Below are 14,979 nucleotides of genomic sequence, written 5' to 3'. Positions count from 1 at the left end.
GTTGTGCAGAATTGACATGACCACCTCCTCCATTCTCTCCAGGTCTTCATAATATGGATTTGGCCTGAAGTGGTGTCTGGCCCCAAATGATAGATTACAGCAAACATCAGCATTTAGGAATATATGAACTTAGGGTGGGTCCTGTACTACACCAGCCCTGGAAGGACACCTTCTGAATTCTATATATTGGGATCTTCTTCAGCTTCAGAAACTTGTTATTCTGGGGCCAGGACACCGGAAGCTCAGCATCCAGATTGAGGGTTCCATGGCTCCCTTTGTTCAATACAGAAGACTGGACCTGGAGTCAAGACAGTTATGTTATCAAAAGCCTCAGCCACAGCTCTTCCGGGTACTCCCCTACACACCCAGAAAATGTGATTTGATTTTTCCTGTTTTGACAACAGGAATTATTCATTCTGAATAACTAATAGTGTAGAGACAGGCATTACACATAATTATGGAGTTGAGATCACATCTGGCCACAAAATAATAATCTGCCCAATGGATACAACTGTACAGACAAATGTGACCACACAGTCAAAGAACTGTGCTGTTGACAGTGGGGCTCCCAGAACAAAGCACTCACATCTCCACGAAAGTGTAGCATGGGTAAATACTCAGGCTAAGACATAGACCCGTAGACTCAAATTTGGAGGGAAATATAAACATATAAATGTTATACATATGCATTTGAATGTGTGCACATGCACATACACAGACTGAGACACAGCCACAAATAAAGAGAAATGTAAACAGAGAAAGAGAAATATGGAAACAGAGAGCACTGTGAGAACCAGGAGAAATGCATGCACCATTGCTGTCTCAGAGGGCAAGACACACAGACAATAACAAACAGGCCTGAGCCTGAGACCTTCTAGTCAAGCATTGAGATGAACCCCCTCAGGCTGCTGCCTGGATCTTCCAGCACTCAGTCCCCTGCCTAGCAAGTACAGAGACTCACCATAAACTGACTGCAATTACAATCTTGCAAAGCCACCAGCTGTCAAGGGCTTTGCAAATGCACACTGGGCACTCACTCTCCCTGACTTTATCCCCGAATTCTTCATTCAGACCACAAGTTCTGCTTTTCAATAAATGGAAGCAGATGAGTCCATTTTCCATCTGGCTCCTCAGGAAGGGTCAGGTTCTGAATCTCCTCTATATGGGAGGTGAGGTTTAAAAAGGGGTCGTTACAGAGACACAGCTTTCTAGAACCCAAAACCTTAAAAGGATAAGATGAAGGAGACATTGAACACCCAGGAATGGAACAAGAGCGTTTGGAGCGATTCATACCTGTTCTTCATGGATCTCTCTGTCACAAACATCAGGCAATCTCTCAGGTCGTTTCGCTCCTCTGTAATGAGCTGCAGCTCTTTAATCCACCTCTTATTTTCCTTCTTGGCCTGCTTCTTGCTTAGCTCAGTTCCAGTGGATGATGTTTCTCTCCCAGCGTCTGTAGGTAGAAGGACACAGTGAACCTGCATGGGGAGAATGCATAGAGTGTACATAGACCACAGTGAGGCCTAAACAGGAGAACAAGCCTGGAACCCAGTGTCACTGCTAGACGATTGGTCGATGCTTAAGAGGCCTCCTCAGGGGATCTCAGTTCTCCCACTACTCTATAGAGACCAAGAGATGTAAGCAGCCAGGTGTTCCCTATGCCGGACATCACGTGCTTACATGTACCACGGAGATGGCTTCTCCAGTATTATTATTATCAGCTGAACAGGGTACAGCTGGTTCAGGACCCTCACCCCTGTGGTTTCAGAACTCAGATGATAAATTCACCATTCACAAAACTTGAGTGATTGGAGACACTCAGATGTCCTACCTTGATACTCTAGGCCAATATCTTTGGATTTAAAACGCATTTCCAGGGAGGACATGGTCAACAGACTTATCAATTCCCCTGTTTGAAATACCAAACCCCGAAGTGCCATTGGGTTACAGGCTGAATCTTGGTCTACACGTTCCAAATAGTTTTGGTATTTTAGAAAAATGTTTGTAACACACAACCTCTAATATATAAAGCTAACGATGACCCTGCAATTAGAAGAAATCAGAGAAGGTCTAAGAACATAAGGTTATTGCCTGGAGCACAATTCTCCCCCTGTTCCTACTGTCAGATATCCACTGTATTTAAAGAAGCAATGATAGTGAAATACATTGCTGCCCTGTCTAAACTCAGAAAAGTTGGACCCTCCATGACTCCTGATGGTGTTTTTATATCAATGTAACATAACAAATGAAGTGAAAAGTAAAGGCCAGAAGTTCACAATATAATAGCATTGGCCTTACCATATCCTCCCAGTGGGGAAGGGGAAACTAAAGTTCTGAAATCCTGACTTTCAGGGATTGTGATATTCATGGAAATTCAATTCCTTTTCAGATGCTCCAGTTGTTGTGGCCCATTGCTAGAAAGGTCAGCTTAAGCCTGCAGCACCCCCTGACAGGAAGCTCAAAATATACTGCCCAGAACTTACTCAACATTCCCCAGAAGTGCTGTCTTTGTCCATCATTACTTTGAGAGGAAAGGCCAGATTCCTTCACTCTAGTCTCTCCAGAATCGACGTTCCCCCTCCCAAAACGCTTGCGAAGACGGGAAAACATTTCTTAGGGTGTAACCGCCAGACTCAGACTGAGAGAAACTAGGGCACTGGTTGTCACTACAACACTGGTGACATCACAGAGGATGCCAAGAACTCTCTAGGAGACAATAGAATGTCCAAGAAGGGACAGCAGATGTCATGGGGAGCAGACTTTGCCTCCCTGCTAATGTTCTCCCTGTACTGAGCATAAGCAGAGGGGCCCTTTCCAGGAGACTTTCCTGGGGCAGAGCTACTGAGCATCTCCTGCTTCCAAAGCCAAATTTTCCTCAAGGCTTGATTATAAAACCCTTAGTAATTCCTACGCATCTAAATGAATGTTTCCTTCCATATCTTGGCCCAAAATGTCTCACTAACTCAAATTGTCCTCATTCACCAATGTTAGCCATTAAAACTTCCGGAGATTTCACACCAGTTTGAATATGCAGTCAAAAGTTCTCCTGTCTCATTATGTACAGGTGGTTTATATCACATCAAGAAATAGTCTGCATGGTAGGTTACAACATGCGTGTGTATTAGGGGAACACTCATGAAGTCATGTGCTTAGCAATTGACAATTGCCAATAAATTCCTAGGAGAAAGAGTTGAAGTCTTTATGGTGCTAGGAAAAGTGTGGAGACCAGTTGGCAGAGGAAAGTGCAATATTGGAGCCACCAGTGAACGGAACCTCATGCTGCTTGTGGGGTTCTCCTCTCTGCACCAATGTCGCCAAAGGAGCACTGCTCACAGGCCTGAGTAAGATGTACCATGAGCTTCTATCAGAAAAATAAAATAGTCCAGAGACATAGGGGGTGCACATAAACAACTAAAATGAGGCTATAAACATCATTAAGTGGATAGAGCAAGGTCCCAGCACCTGTACACTGGGAAATGGCCACCCCACCAAACACAGAAGCATCTATCATAGTAAAGAATGAATACTTTATAGAATGCACACACTAACACTGATTGATCACATCCATAGTTCAAATTTTGGGAGCAAATTCATGGCCCCAACTCTCTTTCTCTCAACTTATATAGCAAAAAATAAGAAAGAAAGAGAAAAGAAAAAATCAAAACAAAAAGCTCAAGCTTCTCTCTCATATGAAGATTGCAGGAAGTGTTATCTGGTGGTCAGTTCTGATTGTGCCATTTTAGATAGAACAGTGCACAGAGACCCTTAATGTGATGGGCCCTATATAAAGCTTTTTGCAATATTGGAATTTTAACAAACCTCATCCAGAACATACAGAAGAGGCAAGGATGTGATCACCATGCCCTTGTTCTCTATCAGGTTATTTTCCTGCGTCCTTGATTGTCGGGCATATAACAGCAACAATCTGAAATAGCTGGTAGACATGGAAAATCGTGGCTAAAACTATAGTTGTGGGTTGCACACCTCAACTGTCACAGGCTAATGCTGTCCTCACAGTCCTTGGAGGCCACTCTTGTAAGCCTATGTATTGGAAAGTGGAAGGAGGTTTATCTGAGCTCAAAGAGAACCTGGCCAACCAGGTAGAGGGCAACATGCGATACTTGAGACCCTGTCTAAAACCAGCGCAGAAACCCACTCTTCATTCAAAGCATCATCTATGAATTCTCAATTATCTAAAATTCTCTCCCTACCAGCCGTTCAGTTTGGAATGGTAGAAAAAAATGGAACTGATCTTTCTATTGTAAGGACCTTGATCTCTCTTTCCTTAGGTCCACATTAAGAGTATATATAAATGGATATCACCATCTGAACATCTTAGTATTATCTACTCTGTATATCTAGCATAATACTGTGCCTATGACAGTCTCAAGCTTCCTTGAGCATTGTTGCCCCAGCAAGAAGTATGAAGTACTGAGGCCAGTCCCCAGGGATCCTTTCAAGGGTTAAAAAGAAAGCCATCAGAGATACTCCCCTTTTTGTCCTTAGATTAAATCAAGCTGACACAATTTAAACCTGGTGGGCTATTTAACCATGCATCTTTCTTCCAACCCCCCCCCCCCATTCTGAGTTCAGTCCATGGCAGAATTCATTCCCCAGCATCGTAGATATTTCTTTGTATATTTCCACAAGAGCCAGGTTTCTTTCTCTTTTAAATAGAATTAGTTGTAGTCAATCAACTGCTGCCCTATGTAAGAAATGATTAGTATGTATTGTAACTTACCACACTGTATTTGTGTATCCAAGTACGTTAGTGGAAATCCAGCATTACTGAGGAATTGGAAACCAGCACTGTGGCCATGCCTTTCTGTGCCTACTCCAGGCTCACAGGCAGCAGGGGGGCAGACCTTGAGTTCCTCTTCAGGGACCAAGTGATGTTGAATGGGCACTGAGCAGGCAGAGAAACACAGCTGAGGCAGCTCCTTTCAATTATCAAACACATCATCTCCTTCCCTGCTGAGGTCTTGCCCCCACACCTACCTTAACAGCAGCAAATTTGTTACACAGCAGCCAGCTCTTTCCTATTGTGCTGTAATACGCCTCCACATCATGGATGCTGAAAACAAGCTAACACAAAACAAAATAATCTGACACTGAACTGTGTGGTGCTGGTCACATACCCTGTTATGTTCTATATATTATGAGGTTTGTTAATCTTAACAAGTTCCCCAACTATAAGCTTCCCATAGGACCCATCAGATTCAAGGAAAATATGAACAATTATTTGTAAAATGCCCTGAGTCAGGGCCCATAGACATCAACATTTACAGCCCTTGTGCGTGAGCCCATGTGGATCTTGCAATGAGCTGGGCCATAGAAATGTCCAGTACACAGTTGTGAGCTATTGCTCTGGTTGAACTGTATTGGTGTGTGCATTCAATGAACTACACCTATTTAAATGAATTCAGTGTTGGTGTGGTTTGAATCCAGACCCCTTGACACCAAATCTTCCCTTCAGCAGCATTAAGAGAAGAAGCTAAGGTCAGGAGAGGTAACATCTTGCCATAAGTTATGTGACAAGAGGGATGGTGAATGATCCCTTGTGACAAGAATCAAGGTTTCCTCTGTGGTACTTAGGTCTATACTGGCCCTGTGCAACAGCTTCAAGAACCCATTTCTGATATCCCTTGGGATTCCCTTGATGATGCACTCAGACAGGATTAGAAAGAACCAAAATGGTAGTCAAAGTACTTGATTTAAAAAATGTAGGGAACACTGCAAACTCATGTTTCAGGATATTTGATTACATTGTAAGCCCCAAGATTTGTTATTTACTTAAAAGAAAATATATGTCTGGCAGTGTAGGTCAGCACTAACACAGACATTTAACTCTAGAACTTGCTGATTTTTATTGACAGAGAAACTGCACAGAATTGCTATAGGGACCTGTGTCTTAGGTCTGTTTCCCTACTCTATCCTCTACATCTCTCATGATGGTGATCCTGTTTCTGGCTAAATGTATGTCTGTTCACTGGGGAATTGAGTTTAGTGACATGCAAATATTATTTAAACCTATGTATTAAATTTTGTCATTTTGTTAATTTTTGTGGTTTTTATTGGCTTCTTTTGATTGACTGTCGTAGTTTTATTAAATTATTTCCTGTTTTCTCTAGTATTTTATCCTTCCCTTCAAACTAAAGTATTCCTTTTAGGATCCTCTACAGAGCTGTCTTACCGGTTATACATATTGTGTTAAATTTATTTTTAGTGTGCATTAGTCAGCACAGTAGCTGGGCAGCTGCCTGCCCTCCATGGTATCAGATCTACTTTCCAAACAATAACACTCAACTCTTACTGACTGTGTAGCATCTTGGCTGCTCTTTGTTCCCCTTGGACAGCCCTCAGGACCAGGCGCTCCTCTCCCTTAACCATGGCTGCTGTCCTCTTCCTCTCTCCTCTCCATCACACATGTTCTTCCTTTATTCTCTGGCAGCTTCTTCCTCCTTCTTCCCTCATGATCCTCTCTAGCAAAGCCCTCAAAGCTCCCCTCCCACATCTCTCTGCTGTGCAGCTGTTGGCTGTTGGCTTCTTTATAATCACAGTTAACTGGGAGCAGGGTCAGCTTTTGGGGGTTTGCCAGTCTTGAGTTCCACAAATTAGCATTAAACACAAGAAGAATTAGGCCAATCCACTACAGGGATTTCTTTTGTTTTATTTTGGTGTAATTATTCTTTTACCTTTTTGCTTTTTATTTTATTTGTGGCTATATATTATTAATTGGTTATTTTATTTATTTATATTTCCAATGTTGTCCCAGTTTCCAGACTCCCCTCATCAAATCTTACATCCCATTTCTGCTCAGCTTTGCCTATATGACAGTATCCCCCACCCACACATATCCATTCCCACCTCACACCTCTAGGACCTCCTTTTGGTGGGGCAACAGGCCTCAGCATAGTCAATGGCCTCCCACCACATGGATGCCACTTAAGTCACTCCTCTTCTACACAGTGACCTAGAACCATAGACCCATCCTTGTATATCCTTTGGCTGGCAGTTTGTTCCCTAGGAGCTGGGGGATTGGTGACAGAAGGTCTGGTTAGATATTAAAGACCAATGATTGCTGCTTTCTCTTCTTTTTCTAGTTATTGGTGAAATTATGTTTGTGTGCTTCTCTTTTTTGAAATTATTGAGAGATGATTAGTTTCTTGGTTTTTCTTGGGTACAGTTTAGCTCATTGTCTTGAAGTTTTCCTCCTATTATCCTCTGTTGTGCTCTCTAAAAGAAAAATATTGTTTAAATTTGGTTTTGTTGTGAAATATCTTGGTTTCTCCATTTATGGTGATTGCGAATTATGCTGGTTATAGTAGCCTTGGTCTGCATTACATCTGCCCAATTTTTTCTGGCTTTTGGAGTCTCTGTTGAGAAGTCTGGTGTAATTCAGATAGGTCTGAATTCATTTGTTGCTGGATATTTATACTTTACCCATTTAATATTCTTTCTTTTATCTGTGCATTTAGTGTTTTAATTATTATGTGAATGGAGGAAATTTTTCTGGTTAAATTAATTTTGCGTTCTCTAGGCTTGTTGTACCTTTATGGCCTTTTATTTCTTTACCTTATGGAAGTTTTCTGCTATGATTTGTTGAAGATGTTTACTGGACCTATGAACTGGAAATCTCAATTCTCTGCTATATCTCTTATCCTTAGGTTAGGACTTTTAATTGTGTCCTGAAATTCATGTATGTTTGGATTCAATAAACCATACATGTTTATCTGAGATGGGTGTTTTGTGTTTTGTGGGGTGACCTCCTTTACCCCAACTCTTCCATTTAGAAGCATGTTCGATAATGAGACATGGTCAGCAATGGTGACCTCTTGCCATAAAGTATATGAAAATAGGGAGGTGACTTTATGTGTGTCAAGTATCAGTAGTCTCCTGGGTGGTTTTGGTCCCCGGTTGGCCCTATACAACAGTTTCAAAAGCCCAGGATTGATGTTCCTTGGGATTCCCATGGTGATGCACACAGACATGACAGAAAAAGGCCAGAATACACAGGATAGTACTTGACTTATGTAATAGAGAGAACATTACTAAGTTATGTTACAAAATATTTGATCACACTATGATCTCCATGAATGTATTATTTAATGAAAAATTATTGTGTGATATAGCATCGCCAGGGCACAGACATTTAATGCAAGAGCTCTTTGTTTACTGTGAACATGGACTTTATTACTGTCCAGCTCACCTACCTCACACCTTTACTGCAAAGCTAAAGGGCACTTAGGTCTAGAGCAGATCAAGGCACAACTTGATAGGAAATGAAGATAAGTAGGGCAATGGAAAGTCTTTCAGTCGTAGGATTTTTAAGAAAGTGTGCAGAGAGAGCTACAGTGCGCTTCTTCTGGGGGAACAGTGAATTAGGAAGGACAGTTGGGAGCTTCACTTAAATACAGCATCTGACTCCTGAGACTTTATTGGTAAATTAATGTCTGGAATTTTGTGTTGTAAAACAACACATTGCCTTTGCAGCTTTTGGCAAGGGCCATCGATAGAGAGATCACACCAGCTGGGGACAATCTGAAAAGAAATCAGGTTTTCTTAAGTCACCTGAGAAGTCCTCAAGGAGACAGGAATGAATGGGTAGCACCATAATAGAAGGCCTTAGGATCTCAGATAGTTCTACTCTAGATGCCTTGAAAATAGAAGCAGAAAATGAAAAACTAAATGACTTCACAGGAATTAGCTCAATTCTGATTATGATTATTTCATATTGGTATTTTATACTTGATTCATTTTTTAAAAGTTTTAAAGTAAGAGTCTTCGGTTTTAATTTGAGGCTGTCTTAGAATCATGAAATGCTTACACTCTGGGCAACTAAACTCCAGGAAATCTTCTCCAGTCATACAGCTGGGTCATATGTGAGGCAATAACTGTTTAAAAGGGAGAGCTGGTTGCTTTCTCCTAGAAGAAGCACTTGGGGGTTGACTGTCACTTCTGAGCCTTCTGTTCTGAGTCACTTCGCAGAAGGGGCACTTTGCTCTAACTCCTCCATGGGACCCATCCAGCACTGGGGCTGGAGGATGCTATGGTGTTGCAGCTCTGAGCTGGGAGGGGTAGCTCTCACCCTGACTTGAAGAAGCCTGTTTTCACAGCTGATCTAGATCTGAGGAACAGGTGCTTTTAAAGAAGCATGTGAAAGTATCTCCTGCAGGAGAGCTCACTATTTAGGGAAAGTCACACAGGACAGGGAAAAGTGGCTTCCCAACTTCCACGAGGCGAGCGAACCAGGGAGGGCACAGGATGGTTGAGGAGTTTATGAAAGGCCTGCATCTCCCTGAAAGTCTTCCAGCAACCCTACATCCCACCACTATCCCAGGCTCACAGGTGAGGATCAGCCAAGCCTGCCACCTACAGGGGTCCCTGCAAAGTAAACCTGGAGTGGTGAACTGAGGAAAACACTTCAGGGGAGGGGGAGACACCAGTCCCCAGGGCCAAGCCTGGCATCTGTTCATTTGGCTCTGGCTTCTAGGTGTTGCCTAGTGCAGGGCTTGGTGAGCCCAAATCTCAAAAGTCTTTGGCCAAAGAAGTGAGAGCCCACAGGGCAATGCAAACCACGGCAGGGCAGGGCAGAGCAAAGCCGCACTCCAGCAGACAGTGTATAAGCTATGGGCTCGCGGGACTGGCAGGAGCAGGGCTAACCCTTGCTCTTTGGGCAGGGCAGGGCGGGGTGGGGCGGGGCAGGGCGGGGCGGGGCAGGGCAGGGCAGGGTGTTCCGCACTCCAGCAGACAGTGTATAAGCTATGGGCATGCGGGACTGGCTCATTATAAGGCAGGGGAGTAACACACTCCTTCTAAACAAAGAATGACTGTACTAATAATCTAACCTTAATATTTTGAATTTCTTGTCCCATATAAAGAACTGCCTCTTCTAGAGCATTCGCCCTGACTTCAAACCCTCCATGTATCTTTCCTTGAATCAATAAAGCAACACTAACATTCTTAGATAACTTAGATGAGCAGTGTGGACCTCTCTAACCAAAGAAGTAGTAGATAAGGCAAAAGGAGACATTACACCAATCAGAGCAGTAAGACCCAGAATTAAGGCAACCACAAAACGCCTACCTCTACGAAGTACAGAGGAGGCATGATGAATGGCCTCTATGCCAGGATCAAAAAACCATGTCCCATTAACATAGACAGGCAAAAGTACATAAGGAGGTTGTCATACTATGACAAAAACATTTTTCCTTGTAACAGTAAGACAATTAGATAATTGACAATTTATGCAAGTAACATGATAAACACCATGACCATCCTGACAAGGGAAAAACCGCCATGCTCTTCAGAGGAAAGAAAGGAGAAAGGAGCAGCCACACAGGCTAAAACGGAAGCAGAAACTCTCTTAACCTCAGAACGAGGTCTAATAAGGGTTACTTTATGAGGAGCAGCCAAAGACGCTATAGATCAGGCTGAACAGGAAGCAAGTGGGAATTAAAAATTGGGGGAAAGGTAGGGGAAGCCCATCCAGGGGCAAACCAGGCATTAGCAGGGGAGTTCGGTAAGGAAGCATCTCCTTTGGTAAACCTATACTGTTTCAATTGCATAGATAATCATGTTCTGGACTACTAACAGACCAATCTAAACGTTTAAAAGTTTGAGCTGTAGGGCTAAAGGGAGTAAAGTACGCAGCTTTGGAGAGAAAACCGCAAGACCAACATTTAGGGTAGCCATTAATAGCATTATTCTCCCAAACAGAGATCAGCTCCTCGCCATTCTGACAAGCAAACAAAAGGGAAGGCAAAGGACCTGAAGAAGATGGAGGAGAATAATGAAAGCCTCCTTTAAAAGGTAAAAATAATTTTAGAAACTGAATGTCTCGCTGACTGGTGGAATCGTCACTACAAGCATATTTTCGAGGAGTTGGAGACTCTGAAATTAACTCTCTCTCCTCCAAAGAGAAACACCCTTTAATGTCATTTTTAACAGTAAAGCATGTGGGAAGGGAGTCAGCAATTCCAGAATAGTTGTAGCAAGTCAAAGTTCGTTCTTTGAAATAAGAACTACTTTCTCCTCACCTTGACAAGGCCAAATTCCCAAGGGGCCACATGAAACAAGGGAGGATCAGGTAAATAAGCCCAGTAGGAGTCTTGGGCAGCAGCATAGAGAAAAATAATTACCTGGGTGAAGAGAAGTGAAAGCATAGCAGGAGAAGATTGGAGGGAGTAACTGGGAGTCGGAGAGGAAGCACGCTATCTCTTGCAGCAGAGACCAATTCTTGAAGCTGATCCCAAGTTGGCAACAGCGTGGTAGATGAGCGACCATGCAGCTGAAGCCTGGTGAAAGCAGAAGTGAGGCGCTGCTCAGAGCTGTCTGGCGTCATCAGGAATGAGGCACGCTCTGCTCTCATCTTTCGCTGTCGGTTGTTGAGGGGAGACTTTCTGCTTTTCTGCCCTGGGATTGTATGATCTGATGAGGCGGTCCGGAATCCAGACTGGTGACTCGGCATCCTGTGGAAAGACACATGCATGCCCCCTTGCGGAGGAGAGAAGAACATCTGATCCCTTCCACGTAGATGAAACAGCTTTCTGCAAATCTAAGGGATGGTGATGTTCCCTAGGATCGCAATGGCGCTGTTGCAGATCTACCTTGAGAATCTTTTTTTCCCTTTTCTTCTTTTTCTTCCATCTAAATTAAACCGGGTATTTCTCATTTACATTTCAAAGGTTATTCCCATTCTCATTTCCAGGCCAACATTCCCCTAACCCCTGCCCCTACCCTTCTATATTGGTGTTCCCCTCCCCATCCTCCCCCCATTACCGCCCTCCCCCGATGAATCCAGTTCACTGGAGCTCCAACCTTGACAGGACCAAGGGCTTCCCTTCCACTGGTGCTCTTACTAGGCTATTCATTGCTACCTATGAGGTTGGAGCCCAGGGTCAGTCCATGTACAGTCTTTGGGTAGTGGCTTAGTCCCTGGAAGCTCTGGTTGGTTGACATTGTTGTTCATATGGGGTCTCAAGCCCCTCCAGCTCTTTCGGTCCTTTCTCTGATTCTTTCAAACGGGGTCCCATTCTCAAGTCAGTGGTTTGCTGCTGGCATTCGCCTGTGTATTTGCTGTATTCTGGCTGTGTCTCTCAGGAGAGATGTACATCTGGTTATTCAAATAATTACTTACAAAAAGAGCATGATAATAAGTGAGTGGGGGAGACATATTTTAATTCTCCTCCCTGTACCTTAGCCATTTGTGTCTTTAATATTTGGTTAGATCTCTCAATAATTGCCTGCCCTTGAGGATCATATGGAATGCCAGTAGTGTGTCTAATAACAAATTTAATACAAAAATTTGCAAAGGCTTTAGATTGATAAGCAGGACCATTATCAGTTTTCAGATGCAGCAGGATGGCAAGAAATGCAAAAGAAGCAAACAAATGCTGCTGTACATCCTTGAATGCTTCTCCCGTCCTGGCTGTGGCCAAAATAACTCCAGAAAGGTATCAACAGTAACTTGAACAAAGGAAAAATTTCCAAAACATGAAACATGAATTACATCCATCTGCCGTAGGATTCCAGGCTTGAATCCTTGAGGGTTAACTCCAGGCAGAGAAGCTGGAAGTGTTGTAGGACAAGCAGAACAATGTTTTACAATCTGACGAGCTGCCTCTCTAGTCAAAGAAAATTGATATCTCAGTGCCTGAGCATTTTGGTGGTGAATACCATGGGAGGCGATTGCTCTACTAACATCATCTAAAAGCGAACCCTGAGTCAATAAATTTGCATATGAGTTTCCTGTGACTAAAGGTCCAGGAAGATTAGTGTGAGCCCGAGTATGTCCCACAAAATAAGGAATCGAGCGTTGACGCACCGATTGTTATAATTTTTGTAATAAGGAATTAATTGTTGTTTTGTCTGTGTTGATCACAGCTATCTCAATAACAGGGAAGAGTCTATACACATTTTGAGAGTCAGGATAGAGGTTAAAATGAATCGAGGAATAATGAGAAAAAACTTCAATAACTGCATATAACTCTGTCTTTTGAGCTGAGGTAAAGGAGGTCCTGGTGTCAGTTTCAGAAACAATAACGAATGGCTTTTCCATTTGAAGAACCATTGGTAAAGAATATTTTTCCTTGATCTAAAGGCTCCATAGAGAAGGCAGAAGGAAATATAACTTGTTGTCAATTCAGAAAATGTAACAGAGGATTTTTTGGAAGATGATATGACACTTGCCCCTTAAAGGAGACAAAAGCTAATGCAAAGGAACCAGAAAAATTTAGCAACCACTCAACCTGAGTGTTGGTGCAGGGTATTCTAATCAATTCAAAATCTTTACCCAATATCCCCTAATCCTTCTCTACCCTCCATAATGAGCTGAGCTACTAAATCATAATAAGGAATCAAAATGTGGGGAGGGAGCAGGCAAATGGATCCATTCTGAAGGTCCTTGTTCTTGCCAGATAACCCCGGTGGGTGTTAGGGAAGTATGCAGGATAACACATTCACAGGCCTCATATAAATCAATTCTGACAGTGAGTTGTGCCTGGATGGCCTCCTCAAACACCTGCAGAGCCTTTTGTCCCTCTTGAGTTAACACTCAGAGAGATTTGGGACAATGATCTCGCTTTAAAATATCAAAAAGTGGCTTTAATTGGCCAATGGAAATTTTTACATAAGGTCTAATCCAGTTGATTTCTCCTAGCAGTTTTTGCAAATCATTTAAGGTTTTCAACTTATCCATCCTAAATCTTAAGACTGCATGTGAAATAGGATCAGAATAAAGAATTCTCCCCAAATAATTGTATGGGGGATCCTTTTGAAAATTTTCAGGAGCCACTATTAGCCCATACTTACGCACACTTTGTATAAGGTTATCCAAAGCTTGATTGAGCAAAGTCAGGGAAGAATGAGCAATCAAAATATCATCCATAGAATGAAAAATCAACAACTCAGGAAACTGTTGACGAGTGGGAGACAAAGCCATATCCACAAATGTTTGACACAAAGTGGGACTATTTTTCATTCCCTGTGGGAGCACTTTCCACTGAAACCTCTGGTAAGGCCTTTGTAAATTTGTTGAGGGTAAACTAAAGGCAAAGGCTTCCTGTCATCTGGATGCAAAGGGATAGTAAAGAAACATCTTGCAATCTATAACACACGCAGAGCATCCTTCGGGAATCTCTGTGGGAGAGGGCAGTCCTGGTTGCAGAGCCCCTTAGCCTCCATGGCTGCATTCCCCTTCCTTACATCTTGTAACAATCTCCATTTGCCAGATTTTTTCTTAATCACAAAGATAGGTGTATTCCAAGGCCTGGTGGAGGGTTAAATATGACCGTTATCCAGTTGTTCTTGTACAAGCTGAGTAGCTGCCTGGATCTTTTCTTGTCAAAGGGACCACAGATCCACCTAGACACTTTGATCAGTGGCCCAGACTGTCTTATCCCCAGTTAAGTCAATTACCCCAGAGATACTTTTCCACCTAAAAGAAGTCTAACCTCATCCTCATAATTAGCTTTAAATAAGAGAAATTGTCCCTCTGTGAGACAGGACCTGGCCAGGATAAATCAGTCTGCAGGAGTGAGCCAAATGCCTACCAGATTTTCCACAAGGGAGAGGACATAAGGTGAAGTAGGGCCATATTTAGAAGTATTTTCTTTTCATTCCTTAACAAGTTTAAAGGAGATGAGTTCCCATTTCTGGATCTCCATGCTTACTGTTGGAAATAGCATCAAATGTTCCCCTTGTTCCCTGGCCTTCTACACTGCTTGCAGAATACGGGACTGAGGGGGGCTTCTTTTCTTACTCCTTTTCTTAGGCATAAGAGGGCCCAGTCAGGATTATGATATTTAGCTGCCTCATCCTCTCTCAGATTCATCTCCAGGATCTAAAGGCTCTCCCTCCTCGTCCTCCTCAGGGTCTGAGGAAGTCTCTACTAAATCTACAATACACTGTGAAGGCGGTGGTTTTGATGACTTAGCAGTTTGTTTCTTATCGGTTTGTTTGGACAGTAGAGGCACTCCT

The 14,979-nt window shown here is 42.8% G+C and overlaps 2 protein-coding genes across 3 annotated transcripts in view; one reads left to right on the top strand and one right to left on the bottom strand.

The window, feature by feature from the left end:
• Positions 1-11,510, bottom strand: part of LOC134483259 (uncharacterized) — a 478,774-nt gene extending 467,264 nt beyond the window's left edge. For both annotated transcript variants that reach the window (XM_063278545.1, XM_063278541.1), the window contains exon 1: positions 11,142-11,510. In XM_063278545.1, coding sequence (XP_063134615.1) covers positions 11,142-11,491 — 350 coding nt within the window. In that variant the 5' untranslated portion in view covers positions 11,492-11,510. The remainder of the gene's footprint in view (positions 1-11,141) is intronic.
• LOC134483260 (disks large homolog 5-like) overlaps positions 1-14,979 on the top strand; it is a 664,485-nt gene that overhangs the window by 451,713 nt on the left and 197,793 nt on the right. The window lies entirely within an intron of this gene.

Source organism: Rattus norvegicus, chromosome 19 (genome assembly GCF_036323735.1).
Source record: "Rattus norvegicus strain BN/NHsdMcwi chromosome 19, GRCr8, whole genome shotgun sequence".
Lineage (NCBI taxonomy): Eukaryota > Metazoa > Chordata > Mammalia > Rodentia > Muridae > Rattus > Rattus norvegicus.
Note: the sequence above shows the minus strand (reverse complement) of the source record. Positions and strands in the feature narration are given on the sequence as shown.